We start from the raw sequence: 16,698 nt of genomic DNA, 5'->3' as shown, positions 1-16,698 counted from the left end.
CATATTATATCGTCGCGTCTGATAAAAAGAACGCGTCCCATATATCTAATAACAAATAGCTGATCAAAACACGTGATATACACGAGGAGAACCTGATGCCGGGTGGCAAATAATCGGCATTGATTTAGTACTACAACGTCATCAGTGGATTTAGTGCGTATGATATATAATGCTATTCGACAATCTTAGTATAATCGATTGGTAAGTTACAATACTATTACGACCATGTATGTATGCGCAAATCTTTTCATAGCTTGCTGTTATGTCTAAACAGTATTCCCCATCAATCCTTCTGGTCACACTATAACATATACACCATTCCACCATTAACGGACATTCATATCAAAGACACTAGATATTTAGACAGTATACGATAGATACCTAGATTTGAATCCACACTTGTTATCACTTCAAAACCAGCAACATACAGATAACGATTCAAGACGAAATTCATACAAAAGATCGTTTCCCTATTTCACTCAATGTCAACTTCAACTACCCCTTCCTTGTCTTCCGGATCATCGGATCCATCCACTCATGTAGCTACACCAGTGAAAGAAAGTATATGTACAGATCTTCATGCTCTGTATTGCTTTGATGTCTTACAAGCTCATTTTGAAGATCGAGAACCTATGGAACCACCTTTTGACAATGCCAATGAAAAATAGTGAGCGTTTTCCATGGTACAATTGCAGTCAAATTCAATTTTCAAAATGAGCCAGATCACTTAGTGTGCTAATAGATAAACACATACTTGTAGTGCTCTGTTCGTTACTTGGAATACTACCTCCCATTTACGCTCGAATCGTAAACCTGCTTTACGTGGTTGTATAGGTAATTTCTCACCTATGACTTTGGCGGAAGGCTTAAGGGAATATGCTTTGATCAGGTAAGCTTGAAAAAGATTGGGCGTTTATTCGTCTCTCCTTCTCTGATTTTAATTCATACTTTCGCTCCAATAGTGCATTAGAAGACCACCGGTTCTCACCTATAAAACCTAGTGAATTGCCTCATCTTTCATGCAAGTGAGTTATATTTGAATATACCCAAAATTAGAAGAACGCTAAAATACTCTGTTCACACCTATTAGTGTCTCGCTTCTTACACCCATGACACCAGTCTCAACACCATTAGATTGGATTGTAGGTGAACATGGTATACATATAACTTTCCCAAATCCATCTGGATCTGGTAGTAGTGGTAAAAGATCATTATCAGCTACCTATCTACCTGAAGTCGCACCTGAACAAGGATGGACAAAAGAAGAAGCTATCTTATCTGCGATTCAAAAAGCTGGATATAAAGGTACTGTTAAACCGAATGATGAAATTTGGAATAGTTTGCAAACAAAGGTTTATGGAAGTGAAAAAGCCACAACAACTTTCGATGAATATCAAAATTGGTTGAAATCATAAATTCAAATTTGAGGAATACCTTAGCTACATGATCAAGTCCATTTTTATTAAATCCTTCACCGAACGGTAGAAACAAAGTTCCGGCAGAAGCAGTTGGATTACACAATTAGTTTTAGCAAGATAACGAAAGAGGGCATATTTGCCTATGTTTGTGGACAGTTTTAGTCAATATGCTGCATGGTTATCTGCGCTTTATATAATTCATTAGATACCTTAGACCACATACATTATTTTTTGATCAACGGCACCTATTCACACCTGCAACCGTGAATTTTGTCGATATAATGACTTTCATACAGTGCACTGCCTAATCCGCACACCGCTCCTTCAGACCGACTTTTCTACTTTTATACACCAATCATACCTTGGGAGCCAATTTATTATGATGCATATATAAGATGCTTGTTACAAGATATTCGCAATACCAACTAAGAAATAGTACTTATGAATATAATTCACCTGGATTCCCTCGCTTCGATATAAAATACTGATATTTGAAGAAACGATGATATATGCGCATGATTTTGTATATCCTCGCTATAATTTACCGCTCAACCCGCTCGCTGATCGATAATCAATCGTGTATCCATTTCCAACCCACTCCTCTAAGTACTTAATTCATCATCATCTAAATCATCTGGAAAAGCCAAATTGAAAATATTTTTATTTTCTTTAATTTCCAATTTATTACCTATATTGGATTCCGCTATACCATCTTGAAGAAGATGGTCTTCATAAATACCAGTCAGAGATGTACATATATTTTTCAAACCAAAAATAAAACCTAAATCAGGTTTATTTCTATTTTTGGGTGGAAATCTAGCTAAAGCTAATCCTGTTTTTTGATCAAATTTCGTATCATATCCTTTACCCAATTCATTTGGCGAAGCATCAATATAATCTAAAGGGAGAGTTAAAAAATCTTTTCCTGTAGTCGTATGTGCAAAATCAACTACTCTGATATTCACTTCACCTCTAATTTTACGTTGATGATGATGATGGTTGTTGTGATTATCAGGATTATCATTTCCGGTATTATTACGATTGTGTGAATGCGAATGTGAATGACCATGACCATGCCCTTGTCCATGTTTATGTCCATGATCTTGAGAACGTGATTTACGTGATCTTGAAATAGATGTATGTATATCAACACTTCTACTTCTTCTTTCTTGAACTTGAACTTGAGATGAGTTTTGAGCATTTAAATCTGTATGATCGATCCTTTTAATTGGTCTATGTCGATGTTCTGCCCATTCATCTTGTTCGTCTTCATGTTCATCTTGAGCTTCTCCAACTGTTTGCAAACCTTCTTGTATGGTTGGCGATATGCCTCTTACAGTTTGTCTATAATGATCTTGAGTTTCTTTATCACCATCATAAATTAATAATAAACTACATCCATAAAATCTAAATCCATCAAGTTTTAACAATATAGAAGCTAAATTATGTAATTTTTGAACTATTATTGGTATATGATCAACTAACAAATCATCACCATCAGATAAAAAATTTTGTAAAACGTTGGGGAAATCGGATGTTTTGATTTCTCTACCACGATACTTGTTTCGAGAAACGAAAGATCGAGTTTCATTATTCCAAACCTACGATAAGATATATGAGCGAACACGAATTTGATTTTGAAACGGATAAGGTAACGAGAAGGCAATTTTCATATCAAGCAACAAAAGGACTCACTTGCATTCCACACATTCTCACACCCAAAGATCGACTAGTTGTACTATCACATTTTTTCCTTTGACTCCTCTTCTTCAATGGAGTAGCATCATAACCATATTGTCTTGTTCCCATTTTCAAATCTAATACACAAGGATGTTTCAATCGACCAGTTAAATCCTCCATGAAAATAAATAATTCTTGTCTGGCTATTTCATCAGGATTGACAGATGGTGAAGGTGGTACAGATATATGTGATTGACTTTGAATCGATATAGCACTGTTTGATTTCGGTAATGTCGGTTCATCAGATCGAGAGGCCTGCATTAGGTCAATCTCTTGTTTATCCGTTTTCATACTACCGGAAGATGTCATAGGGTGTAATCCAGTTCCAAAAGGTATTTTCGTCTTCCTCTTCATTTCCAATGATTCTTCTTCATTCCCGTTTTTTTCATGCAGATCTTCCATATCAAACATTCCTCTTTCTACACTTTCTTCTCTTTTAGCTCTAGAACCAGCTGCGTTACTACTACTACTACCTCTTCTGTCAGTTAATATAACATCACTTTTAGTTCTTCTAATCCCTTCATCTGATTCCGTGATTGATGTATGCGATCTTAAATCCATACTCCCACTACCTTCCATACCTCGTAATTCTGATCTTCTTCTTGATCTTCTGTTAGAACCATAACCTGATCTAACACTTCCACCAAATTCATCATCTGCTTCATCTGCATCAGCGTCGGAATCATGTCTATGAAATCCCATACCTTTCTTTCTCAATTTTTTCAAAATTGTAGCAAATACATGATCTTTTAATTTCGTATTTACGGTAGTTGATCCTGTACCACCGAATGGATGAGGTGAATTATATCCACTTCCTGATGGTCCACCAAGCATTTCACTTTGATTATATGACGCTAAATTTGAATGAGAATCTCTTCCTGCTCCTTCTATTCTGGAAGGTAAACTTGGGGTTGAGGTGGTATGGTGTAAATGTTGTTTCATGTAAGAGGTCGAAGGTGATGGCGCAGGTGTTGAAGGCTCATCACGTTCTTGTATCGATTTGGGAATGGCAGTCGCGGTTGCACTTGAAGGATGATTGGCTCTGAGATGAGGTGATCCGCCAAGTATAGAACTTTGCCATGAACTAGAAGGTGAATTCGAACCATATCGATGAAATTCTTGTGATCTTGCTGAAGAAGGTCTTAAAGTTCTTCTACTATTATTATCTTCATCTGAAGTACCATATTGTCGATTACTTCTACTTCGACCTCTATCATCTTTCTTGAAAAGCCAATCAGGAACAACATGTCTGTTGAAATCAAGTGATACTTCTGGTATTTCTACTCCCGGCAAACTCTTTGCTGATTGGGTAGAAATATTGGTAGATGCCGTGTTTAGCATTGGTCTACTACTTGGTAATCCAGGTGTAGATGGATGAGAAGGTGCCGTTGGATCTTGAGCACCGCTGGGTGAATCGAGAGGAGTCATAGATGTTTCTGTGGGAGCGCGTAATGGGCGACGATAATTGACAAGCATAACACCGAGGTATCGAGGTATGAATGCGAGAAGAGCAGGTGCCAATTTTTCTACTTCTTCATAAAACAAGTTTTCTCGACTGACCAAGGGCTATAAATAGGAGGTGATTTGATCAGCCGGATCATCAATAGTGCATAGAAAATGGAGGATGATGAATCAGTTTGATGAGATCAACTTGATATGCTCACTTTACAGACAGCCCTCCTGGTAAACTTATAGATACTACTATGACCACCAACAGCATGATTGAAAGGCTGTAAAGGCACAGTCAAACCATCATCCGTTCCATCTGTATCTTCACCATTCCCATCTGAATCCCAGTTCTGATCTTCTTCTTCTTCTGATAACGACTCAGTGGTCGTAGTGGTCCAACCTGAATCATCATCATCATCATCACGTTCTTCTTCTAGGTAATCCTCATCATTCTCATCATCGTCATCTTCCAGGCTTGAGATGTGAGCTGGAGAAGCAACCGTATCAACTCTAGACCTTTGTCGTAACAATGGTGATGAAATAGCTATTCCAACAGGTACATCGCAGTCATGTTCCAAATTGTTATCGAATTCTTCATCCATTAATTCTTGTCTACGTCTTGATAAACCTCTTATCGGTACAGGTGTACTAGGTAAACTAGATTCCGGACTATCACCCACAACAACAGCATTATCACTCAGAGAGTTCTGTCGTAAACTATTAGAACTGCCATTGCGTGAAGGTGTAGGTATAGCATGAACAGTACCTCTTGAACTTGTCGTAGGTGCTCTTGCTCTAGATTTAGATCTCGATTCCTTTCTTTGTTGTTCTAACGAAGGTCGAATAGGATACGATTGTCGACGTTCTTCATCTTCTTCTTCTTCTTCCAAAGCAAAATCTTTCTGCCGTTCTTTTTCTTTCTGTCTCTCTTTCTCTTTTAATCTTTTATTGGTTGGTACTGATTCTCTAGATTCTTTGAATAATCCCATACCCATACTACCTTTTCTACCTTGTTTTACACCACTTCCCAAACCTAAATTTTCTTTTGCCTCACATAACACCCTCAACGCTTCTTTAGGTAAAGGCATCTCTTCACCTTCTGCACCTCTTTTAACAGCTTCTCCAAAAGAAACATCGAAATCACCTCCCAAGCCTAATTCTAGTGGTATAGGTATTCCAGATGTCGTAGTGACTGTATTTCGAGGTTTGAAAGAGTATTGCTGATCAGTGGAGTAATGAGGTAAGAAGAACGATCTATCTGCTGTCGATGAAGGTTGGGTTGAATGATAGTGCAACGAGTTGCTTCTTGTCCTTCGGACTTGACCAGAAGATGAAGGTATGGGGACATGGCCAAGGTGTGATGAAAACTGCTGCTGGAATGGTCGACTAGGGTTGATCTTGATTGTGCTAGATCCTTCGCCTCTGTCTTTGTATTTATTCCTACCCTGGTCATTCTCGTCATCATCCGCCTCCAGACTTTCTACCGCACCAGCACGTAAACTGATAGTAGCACTTCCAACCTCTCTGAATGATTTATCTTTTCCTATCTCTTTTCGAATCACATTCTCTCTTTCTTTACCTTTACTTTTCGTTCTATTTAATTTAGGTTCTATACTTTTTAAAGCTTCCGTATTTAAAGTTAAACCTGGACTCTTTTTTGGTGATTTTGTAGGTGAAGTTGAAAGTGGTGAATGAGAACTGGAACCGGGATTAGAGAGTATGATAGAATGTGAAGAAGATCTTCGTTGTGCTAGTGGTACATGATGTCCATGGGTATGATGATAATGTGAGTGAACGTGAAATAATCCATGTCCATGTTGTTTAGAAGGAGAAGAATGTAGGGTATTGGTATTGGTATATGTATGCGGAGTTGAAGGGGAGGTCGGCATAGGTGAATTATAAAGCAATTTTCGATAAAGTGGATTCAGAAATAATGATAGTTTTCAAATAAAGCACGTCACTGATTAAGCACTATGAGGAATTATTGGTCAATTAGCAAACGAAAACTTTCGATTTTGTTTTTTGTTCTTCTGAAAACATGTAAACATAACAGTCAAACTTACAGATGAGATGTAGGAGAGCGTTATAATTTAGCCTAGCCCTCCAACTCATGTCAGGCAAATCGTCAAAGAATTTGCCCGTAATAGGTTACCCTGCTTCTAACCTTACTGGCAGAATCAAGACGCTATATGTTGACTTTGTTGGTACAGCTTTTGATGATGAAAAGACGTTGAAAGAGATTTCAGATTGTGCTGTAAAAGGTTGAATATGTCGAACTGTTGACGTCTTGGGGTTAAAAAGATCTGTATATCCCTTTATCGATTACCGGCGGACTTTATGAAGACCTGTATGGCGTATAACTGTAACTGATGTTGTTGATATGAATAATTATGACGAAAGAACGTTTACTTGGGTAATGGGCATCGGTATCTGACCGACACGTTCGTTGATTTTACTTTAATTCTATCTTATCTCGATTTTGATAAACCGATCGGATTTCGAGTGTATATGTATACGTGTTTATTTACTTTACCAGGCTAGAATCTACTGGAGCGATTGTATTCAATCGGATATGTACTGTTGTATTGTCATCAATATGTTGAGTAGAAGATAAAATGAAGAGAAGAGAGGGAAGGAGATAACCGTGACCGCTGAATTGTTAGGATGTAACCGAATTTTAAGGTACCTGCAATAATCATCATACAGTACACCATACAACATACACCATACACCATACAAGAACAAGTTGTTGATCAATCATTTACACACAAATAATAATAATGTTGTTGCATCAATGCCCAGAATCTGCATAGTCTATAGTGTTGGAACTATATTAGATAACATGTTCATGCTCATCATATATGATAGGGTATATACATAGCCATATGGAAGATTGATATGCTAAAAATAACACAAGAGAATATATCTGAATGTATGTATAACAATCTATACGTGTATTAACAATGTTGGGCAAGAGAAGAAAGTCAAGAAAGCATGAACAACCTTGTATCCGGGAATAAAAATGAGAAATGACCAAATTCTATATAAATTTACAGCACTTATTTTAAGATCTAGTAGCATAAGTTCTTCTGTATAATTCATCTACACCTTCAAGGTAATAAGCACCTGGCCAGATATTTTCAATCGATCCTTGTGGTGTGTATTTCACGGCGTTGTGGTTTTCTTCTCGGAGCTGAAACAAATAGTTAATATCAGTATATGTATTCTAATAGAAATTGAGGGTTGGAGACTTGGTTTGGTGTGTTGACTAAACTCACTTTCAAAGCAGTAACGTATTCTTCACATGGTCTTACATCCATAGAAGCAAGTCTTTCTTTAAGTTGTAATTTCTCGGCAATTTCCTTGGTAGATCCATTGACTCTCAAAGCGTAGAAAGAAGCAGCACAACCTGAACCGAAAGCGTACATTCCGATTCGTTTACCAGTCTATCGCACAGAGGATATTGTATTTAGCTTCATACCAATTGAAAGATAAGGGGGGCTATGAATCGAATCACTCACCTCTAATCCTTCCGGTGCACTAGCAATCACACTTGCTAAAGCACCGTATAATGAAGCGGTGTACATATTACCACATCTTTGAACACAATCTGATCCAGGTACAACAGCAGATTTGTAATGTTCAGCTGCGACTCCAATGAATGTCTTTTCCACTACTTTATCGGTGTAGGTCTTTGTTTTTTCGGTTGATACGGTTTCAGGTACATTGGCGAATTTTGGTGATGTTGGGTTTCTGACGTAATCCTGTCAATGATGAAGAGCAAAAGGCATTATTAGTTTATTCATCAGAGTTGCTTCCTATCCCTACTGCAGCATGATAAATATCGACTCACGTTGTAGAACATACGAGCATGACCTTTTTGTACGAGTTTACCGTAAGGACTGGAAATTTTGAAAAGATCAGCTCCGGTACCATTGACCTCTCAGTTGAACTACTCACCTGTGTAAACAGACATAGTCGAATTGAGAGATTCCTTCATCTGAAGCATCTACACCGTTTTGAGCATGACCGTTAACACCATTTGTAGTTTCACCGTTGATACCATTGACGAAAGTTTTAGCGGCACCGGCAATTTCTGAAACAGCGGCGGAAACTGAAGCGAGAGAAAGTTTCTTGGCTGCTCGTGCTCTTGATTGTTTGGCTTTCTCAACGTAAGCTGAGTAGGCGGCATCGAGAGCACCGAGGTAAGCGACAATTGTCCATGGACCGTCAACAGTTGGCTATTGGAAAATAATAAATTCGAATTAGTATGAGGACAATCGAGAGATGGCAACGCGACTAGCAAACTCACGTATTCGGCAGAAAGATCAGGTTTGTAGAAATCCCAAGTGTTGGCGATGTGAGTACCGTGAACAGCTATAAGTATTAGGAGTATTCAGTTTAGTCTTGTTAATGTATTCTAATGACAAATAGTAGTGTGGGTTACTCACGTTCAATTACCAAAGGAGCATTTGGACCAATTAACATAGCACAAGCACCCATACCACCTACAGGTCTTGCTGAACCTTCTTTGTAAATTGCAATATCACCACACATTACAATAGCATTTCTACCATCCCAAGATTCAGATTGAATCCAATTTACAGCATTGAATAAAGCTGCAGTTGAACCGTAACAAGCATTTTTATTATCGATACCTTCAATATCTGTATTTCCTGATGGTTCAAATAAATCCATTAAAAGTGTTTTGGTTGCTTTTGATTTATCAATCAATGTTTCTGTACCAACATCTAATCGTCCGATTGATTTTGGATCTACATTGTATTTTTTGAGTAAAGATGATACGACTGATTCAAAGGTTGAATACGAAATTAGCATTATCTCTACAGAAGATTTTCTAACCCATATATAGTAGACATACCAGTGAGAGCAACAGAATTGATATCCTCTCTACGGTATTCGATATCAGCATTACTCTACCTATTCTACTATAGAAGCACAGACCCTTTCAACTCACTTGTCATCGGTGAAAGCCATGTACTTTTGACCTAAACCAATGGTGTATTTTCCTTTTGATACACCGTCAAAATCCTCGAGAGCATCTTCAGAGATACACTGTATGATATCGATATTAGCAATTGTACATTATAACTTGAAACGTATTGTGATTAAAACCAACAAACTTACTCTCTTTGGGAAGTACATCTCTAAACCTAAGATACCAACATTTTGAGCTCTAGCTAAGATATCGAATTCTGCCATTCTGATTTGTTATTTATGCGTAATATGAAAATGAATGTGATAAAAGATGAAAGAAAGTTGTACGACTACTTGTATCAGTGATGAGGGGGCTATATATACCTTGTGTTCTTAAATGAGAAGATGGATAGATGATAGATAGAATGAATTAATCACAAATAACCAATGGTACGATATGGTATGGTATGATACTATTGATAGTTTTTGGGGGGAGTTACCATTTCTACTTTTTTTCAGGAAAAAAAAACACCAAAACATTTCTGACATTTCGTATCATCGTGCCATATTAATTATTATTGAGACGCGCTTTGATCGCTCAGAACTTATACCTGCCGGGAATTACGTAAGGTTATCCTATTGCCGGTACAAGAATAAGTAGTACTAGTACTAGTACTTTATGTATTCAACTTATACATATACACATACTTATACTTATACTTGTCCATATACCTATACAACTGCGTAGACTGTATAGCTATATACAATGTGATACTGTGATGCTGGAAGAACAATATACAATCCACGAACAGCACTCAACGATCCTTACTTCGGATATACCCTTCCCAAGCACCTTCTTCCCTTCTTCCCTCTATACTATCTCGATAACCCCATGCATATCCTCTACCTTTCCCTCCTATCCCAATTGAAGGTGCCCAGAATCTAGCTGATACATATCCATACGATTTCTTCTTCGTTCCACGTCTGGTCTTGCGTTTTGTCTTCGTAGCACAAGTGTTTGATATTGTCTGCTTTAGGGGTAAAATAGGTATAGTTGAGGATGTTTTCGGATGACCAGTATTGGATTTCAATCCTGCTAAATTGTGAACGATGTTTATTCGAGGTAGTTCACCTATAAGAATTTCCGGCAGGTTTTGAGTGTCTTGCGTCTCTATCGTTATGAGTGATTTTGTTAGATCGTGATTGAATGGTAGGGTCTGTCTTGTAGAAGATGACGCATATTGACTGAATTCTTCCGATTCGATTGCAGCTTCCAAGGCGATCTGGCGTATACGATCTTGTTCAGTGGGACTTATAGGATTATATCTCGGGTTACTACATGACTCTGTCAGCTCGAATCCGAATACAATGGTAAACACAGTACGTCCACTCACGGCGGACAAGGATATTCTTCACTTTCCGGTATCAACAAAACAGGCTTTATAGGACAAACAGAAAATAATCTGAATTGAACTGAAATCAAATGTAAGCTAAACTTCCTCTCCGATAACTGTACAAACTCACCTGTTGACTCTTCCTTTATCTTCTCATCTTCTTCAGCTGCAACTTTTTCTTTAACCAAGTCTGCTTCTGCTTCCAGTTTAGCTAGCCTTTCCCTTTCTTTACGTCTTTTCTTCTTCGCATTTTGCTTTTCAGCTTTAGTCATGGGTCTTTCCACTCCATTCTCCATTATCTCATTGTCTTCCTCTTCGTCCTTGGTGGTCTTGTTGACATCTCCAATAAGGATGTTATCGATTTGAGGGGGTGGAGGTAAAGAGGATGGAGGAAATAGCGTAGTCATTAACTCTTCGTAAGCGTTGACATCTTCTGAATTCGGCGTTGATGGTCTACTGTCTTCATCGTCTGACTTTGACGAGCTTGGAGAGCTCATTCTGATTTATGTATATATAGTATCGCAATATCATACTGTATAAAAGGTTCATAAATAGACAAAAATAGTAAAATCAAAAGTGGACCACCTCCATCCATAAAAATAGTGTGATAATGTGCCACATTCAATCAAATATCCGGAACTCCGCTTGTACTGTAGAGCGATATATGGTAAAGGTTAATCGAAACAGGTTCAACTTGTAATTCACAACTTTCTCTCTCTTTCCCTTCTCTTCTTTCTTTCTTCTTATCACACTCAAACATATTCAAGATGTACGGTAACGTAGGATTACTCTCAGCAAGAGGAAGGTAAGTCACTAAATTTGCCTTTGAACTACCGCTCGCAATATTGATTTGGTATGAGTTCAGCTGAACTGACACCAAGCTTGTCTTAGTGGAACAAACGGTTATGTTTCTCGAAATACTGCACACTTGAAAATCCGAGATGGACCACCAAATGGACCATATGGTAGTTCAGGTCAAGGTAAATACAATGATTTCGACGATTCAAGATCTGGTCCACCTGTACATCGGGCACCTGATCAAGGTATCTTAGAGCATGAACGGAAAAGAAGGATAGAAGTTAAAGTGATGGAATTGAGGGACGAGATGGAAGAGCAAGGGTGAGTTTCAGGTTTGCAGAGTCATTCAAGCTTAATGTTTGAGGATAAAGAAGAGAAGAGGTGAAACTGCTTTGGATGTTGTAACCCCTTTTGCTGCTTTTGCTATTCAACCACATCCTGTGTTTGGAGTGTATCTCAATCTTGTGTTCATGCACTTCAACTCTTTCTTCATCATTCGTTCAATTCCTACTCTTCCCATCACATTCACGCAATTATGAAGCATCCGGTACCTCTCAAACCTTTCACAGGATCCGGGTGATATTATAAAAGTTGCGAATAACGAAACCGGGGTAGTCTTTAAGTCCGCTTTTTTCTCTTTTGAATTTTATTGTGGAATTTGCGGCCCGTGGCTATCAAACATTTCTCATCTATCTCATGATCCTTTTCGATCTTGGTTCTGTTCAGACAGTGATTCAAGACTAACACTCGATTTTTGATGACAATAGGCTCGAGGAAGATGCAATAGAAGAAGCATGTGATGCGTTACGTACAAAGTTATCTTCTGCCAATTTACCTGGACCTCGAAGTCGACCAACGGATACACATTCTATAGCAGCTGCTAAAGAAGTAGAAATGTCAAGGATGCAACGTGCTTTAGGTGTTTCATCAGACCATGTTGAAGGAAAAGCTTTTCAACGTGAGACTGAAGAAGAAAGAGCTGCTAGATTAGCTGAAAGAGCAGAAAGGGATAAAGCTAGAATTGAAGCTGCTTTACAACGAGAGAAAGAAGCTGAAAACCGAAAGAAGGAATGGGAAGAGAAAGAAAGATTGAGAAGAAGAGAGGAATATAAAAGGTCAGTCCGCACCTGCCAAGCAGTCTCATTACATCAGAGGTAAAGCTGACATTTTACTCTTATAGACAACAAGAAGCATCACGACCTCGACCAAGAGATAGTCCACCACCTAGAAGAAGAGATGATTCACCTCCTCCGCCTCGTCGTGGGCGAGACCAGTCGCCTGCTAGACGAAGACCTCGTTCGCCTTCTGATTCACGATCGCCCCCTCCTGCTCGAAGACGTCGCTCTCCGTCTGACTCTCGATCACCTTCACCACCACCTCGTCGACGTCGATCTCCATCTGAAAGATCACCTTCACCTCCACCTCGACGCGCTGCTCGTCGTTATAGCTCATCTCCACCTCGAGGGAAAGCATCAGCTTCTCCTCCACCTAGAAGAGCGAGGTCACCTGATTCTCGAGATCGAAGCACAGGTAGAGGAAGAAGTGATTCAAGGTCAACTTCACCTCCAGCTAGACGAAGGAGGTATTCATCAGATTCCAGATCACCTCCACCTAAAAGAGCTAGAGCTGATTCAGAAGAAAGTGGTACACCTCGAAGTGTTAGAAGCCTTACACCTGAGCCAAGTAAGAAAAGGGTAGAAGAGTACAGTCCCAGGCGATAGTTGAGTCGTTGATCATACTGAAGAATAGGAATCATGATGCGTGTGAAAAGTTGAATGAGTAGTGTAACTACCACATTGTATAATACTTCTATATATGTAATTTAGCTATCTTATACTTGAAACATGTATCATGTACAGTTGATTGGCCAAGCAGTGAATCCATAAAACATCTGCCATCTTGTCTACGATATGTATCACTTATAACATCAGCAGAAATGCGTAAGCGTAAAGTGTCATCCCAGGTTCTTATCGCAATATCGGAAGTTCTTAAAGTCCAGTTACCGAACTTGACTATGATAGTTGTCATTTCACTTGATCATCCGTTTTCAATGCTACCTGATTTCATCAATCGTCATATTTCAGTCTTGTACATACACACTTGGCTTGACTTTATAATGCTTCCACAGTGACAACTTCAATGCGAGAATGATACTCGGCACAGCTAACAGTCCAGTAGCTCATGCTACACGTGAGTTGTTTTTCCATCTGCTTCCGAATAGTCCAGTTAGACACATACTGGTATTAATAAGCATTATAGGGAAACGTTCACATGATCAAGTAAAGACCAGCTCAGACACAGATACCAAAAAGATCTACCGTGTTGTCGGACCTTATCCTACTCCCACATCGAACGTTGCCGATGAAGACGATCTGGATGATCTTTGCTCGTTAACTTCAGATGATGAACAGCAAGAAGTTGAACAGGTCGATCGGTACTCAGGCATCTTTTCAGCTGACCAGACGGAAGGAGTAGCGCAAGAAGAGGAGATCAAGGATGCTATAAAGATAGAGAATGCAGCTTCTAGCTTGACCGAAGGAGAAGTAGACGAGGTGATCAAGGAGGAAGTACAAGAATTAACGACAGCTCGAACAAGTGAAGATTTATTGGTCAAGGTAGAAGAGGAAGAGGGGACAGCAATTTTATCGGCAGATCAGCTGCAAGAAGCTCGGAACTTGGAAACCACTGTAACACCAGTGTCGATTCAACAAATAAAGGTAGACGATACTGATCTAGATGAACTAGTTTCAGATGATGGTCAGGAAGATACCTCGAATGGTGATTTAGTTTCTGAAAATGAACAACCTGATAGTGGGGTAGATAATACAGAGGAGATAATCAAAGAGGAGTCTGCAATTGCCCTTGATGATTATGATAGTGATCTGACAGAACAAACTGAAGAGGTAGAAGAAGATGCAGATTCACAGTTCGAAGGTGAAGCTGCTGCAAAGGAAGATGTAGAGGACGAAGATGAGGATGAGTATGTAGACGACGAATATATCGGTAAATCTTCTTCCTCCAAATCGAAAAACAAGCAGCAGCGGGTCAAATCAACAAAACAAATCAAAGGCAAGGCTAGAGCATTAGCATCTAAATCAGATAGATACGAAAAAACAACCTTGAAACCCCAAAACCTACTTCCAGTAGAAACTACAGTGGACAATTATTGGGTTTATTTATTCTTTAGATTCTGTGCAGAGAGACATAAAATGTATGAAAGGAGAGAATTTGAAGGATTACCAAGAAATGAATTAACAAAAGACGAAACAATGTCAAAAATGCATATTGGAAACATCTTTAGACAATTAGATCCTTCTTCAAAAAAAATCAGAAAAGATATTTTAGGTAAAGGTGATCAGTCACATATCGAGATCTGCTGTAAGCTTGTTTTTGTTTTCTTTTACGCCTCATGCTCAACCAATGACTGATTGACCGAATTATACTGATTAATCATTTTCACTGCTGGATTTAGTCCGACTATTCCTTTTTTGCATGTTTTATAAAGAATCAACATGGGAAGCGCTATGTTCAGTTTCAACAGGAGGTATGCCAACATGGAAACATTTCATCGCGGATCTACCAGCTATGGAAAGAATCTTATACAAATTATCAATTTTGGAGAAGAAGAGAATTTATTATGGTGGATTTCAAATCGTCCCACCAAATATATATTTCTCAACAGCATACCGAAATCGTGATTCAAAGATGATACATTTCGCATCAAGTCTTCGATTAGTAATATCAATTATGAGGGCAGGTCTACCTGATAAACTTTTGAATCTGAATTATGCTTTGGATGCAAGTTACATTCTACAAACTATACCTACTTTAGGAGGCTTTTTGTCTTGGAATATAATTTGTTTTCTGAACGACTCAACATCTCAATTCAAATGGTCATTTAGGAATTTCGCTACTTGTGGTCCAGGGCCTAGATCATATTTGCAAAGGATCTTCGGTGGGAAATCAGTCATAAATAATGTTATCATGGAAGAGTCAGGATTATTGTGGTTGTATGAAAATCAATGGAAATATTGGAATAGATTTAATGAAAATCCACCACATGCATTTCAATTAGGTATGAAACCTGGTATGAGAGTTTTAGATTTCGAAAATTCTTTATGTTGGTGTCATCGTTATGTAAACGAAATGGAAAGGAAAGGATATGGTAATTTTGGTCAATTACCTTTACCTAGTATAGATAAAGAACAAGATGAATTATCACATGAACCACATTGGTGTGAAGAATTCAAAAATATAAATTCAATTTCAAAAGTCATATATAAAGATGATTTAGAAGAATTAAAGCAAAGAGAACAACATAAACATATCGAAGGTAAAGAAGAAGATTGTTATGAAGTTGAAAAAGTTATATCAAGAAAAGATACTAGAAAAGGTGATCAAAATAAAAAAGATGCAATGTTTAGAGTAAGATGGAAAGGTTATCCACCTGAAGAAGATACTTGGGAAAAATCAAGTATGATCAAAGATGGTGCAGCGGAATCTCTACAAGATTGGATTGATTGGGAAGATAATGTTTGGAATTGTATTGAAAAAGTCAAGAAAGAATTCCCATACGTTCCACCTATCATACCTAAATTAGAAATAGTGGAAATTGATTCTGGTAGTGAAGCTGAAGATCAAGTCGTACGACCTAATAAAAGAGCAAAACGTGTAATGAAGGAGGAGATTGAATAGTAATTTGATATCAAAGGCGGTTGGTCCTTGATTTTAGATGTTGCCATGGATGAAAGGACAATGGATAACAACACGATGGATCGTCACTCGATTATCTTTTATTGTACAGTAACCTCAACCCCCAAATATTTGACGTTCTTAAAAACTTCTTATCGTTGATACATTTTTGACATGACGTCACTCTCGCTCGTAGCTACAATGTCGAACACGCTTCAGATTCCATGATGAAAAAGGAACAGCCAAATGACCAGGTACTCCAACCTTTG

General features: G+C 38.3%; 6 protein-coding genes across 6 annotated transcripts; 3 read left to right on the top strand and 3 right to left on the bottom strand.

Annotated features, from left to right (window-relative positions):
- Nucleotides 1–482: 482 nt before the first annotated feature.
- Nucleotides 483–1,415, top strand: L201_004579 (uncharacterized protein; the record flags this gene model as incomplete). The annotated part of the gene is made up of 4 exons (XM_066220320.1): nt 483–667; nt 761–889; nt 963–1,025; nt 1,091–1,415. The coding sequence occupies 4 exons, from the start codon at nt 483–485 to the stop codon at nt 1,413–1,415; spliced, it is 702 nt and encodes a 233-aa protein (XP_066076417.1).
- Nucleotides 1,416–2,020: 605 nt separating this feature from the next.
- Nucleotides 2,021–6,496, bottom strand: L201_004578 (uncharacterized protein; the record flags this gene model as incomplete). The annotated part of the gene is made up of 3 exons (XM_066220319.1): nt 2,021–3,019; nt 3,114–4,724; nt 4,823–6,496. 3 exons carry the CDS (start codon nt 6,494–6,496, stop codon nt 2,021–2,023), a joined length of 4,284 nt encoding a protein of 1,427 aa, XP_066076416.1.
- Nucleotides 6,497–7,671: 1,175 nt separating this feature from the next.
- On the bottom strand, nt 7,672–9,830 carry L201_004577 (hydroxymethylglutaryl-CoA synthase; the record flags this gene model as incomplete). The annotated part of the gene is made up of 10 exons (XM_066220318.1): nt 7,672–7,800; nt 7,886–8,053; nt 8,129–8,371; nt 8,461–8,509; nt 8,568–8,848; nt 8,920–8,984; nt 9,059–9,415; nt 9,490–9,518; nt 9,586–9,683; nt 9,756–9,830. 10 exons carry the CDS (start codon nt 9,828–9,830, stop codon nt 7,672–7,674), a joined length of 1,494 nt encoding a protein of 497 aa, XP_066076415.1.
- A 530-nt stretch (nt 9,831–10,360) lies between these two features.
- Nucleotides 10,361–11,436, bottom strand: L201_004576 (uncharacterized protein; the record flags this gene model as incomplete). Its single annotated transcript, XM_066220317.1, has 3 exons — nt 10,361–10,880; nt 10,940–11,018; nt 11,070–11,436. 3 exons carry the CDS (start codon nt 11,434–11,436, stop codon nt 10,361–10,363), a joined length of 966 nt encoding a protein of 321 aa, XP_066076414.1.
- A 270-nt stretch (nt 11,437–11,706) lies between these two features.
- L201_004575 (pre-mRNA-splicing factor CWC21) lies at nt 11,707–13,458 on the top strand (the record flags this gene model as incomplete). The annotated part of the gene is made up of 4 exons (XM_066220316.1): nt 11,707–11,744; nt 11,831–12,058; nt 12,505–12,852; nt 12,918–13,458. 4 exons carry the CDS (start codon nt 11,707–11,709, stop codon nt 13,456–13,458), a joined length of 1,155 nt encoding a protein of 384 aa, XP_066076413.1.
- A 426-nt stretch (nt 13,459–13,884) lies between these two features.
- L201_004574 (uncharacterized protein) lies at nt 13,885–16,432 on the top strand (the record flags this gene model as incomplete). Its single annotated transcript, XM_066220315.1, has 3 exons — nt 13,885–13,927; nt 13,997–15,115; nt 15,210–16,432. 3 exons carry the CDS (start codon nt 13,885–13,887, stop codon nt 16,430–16,432), a joined length of 2,385 nt encoding a protein of 794 aa, XP_066076412.1.
- Between the last annotated feature and the right edge of the window lie 266 nt (nt 16,433–16,698).

This window comes from Kwoniella dendrophila, chromosome 6, assembly GCF_036810415.1.
Source record: "Kwoniella dendrophila CBS 6074 chromosome 6, complete sequence".
Lineage (NCBI taxonomy): Eukaryota > Fungi > Basidiomycota > Tremellomycetes > Tremellales > Cryptococcaceae > Kwoniella > Kwoniella dendrophila.
This window is presented reverse-complemented; position numbering and strand designations above follow the sequence as displayed.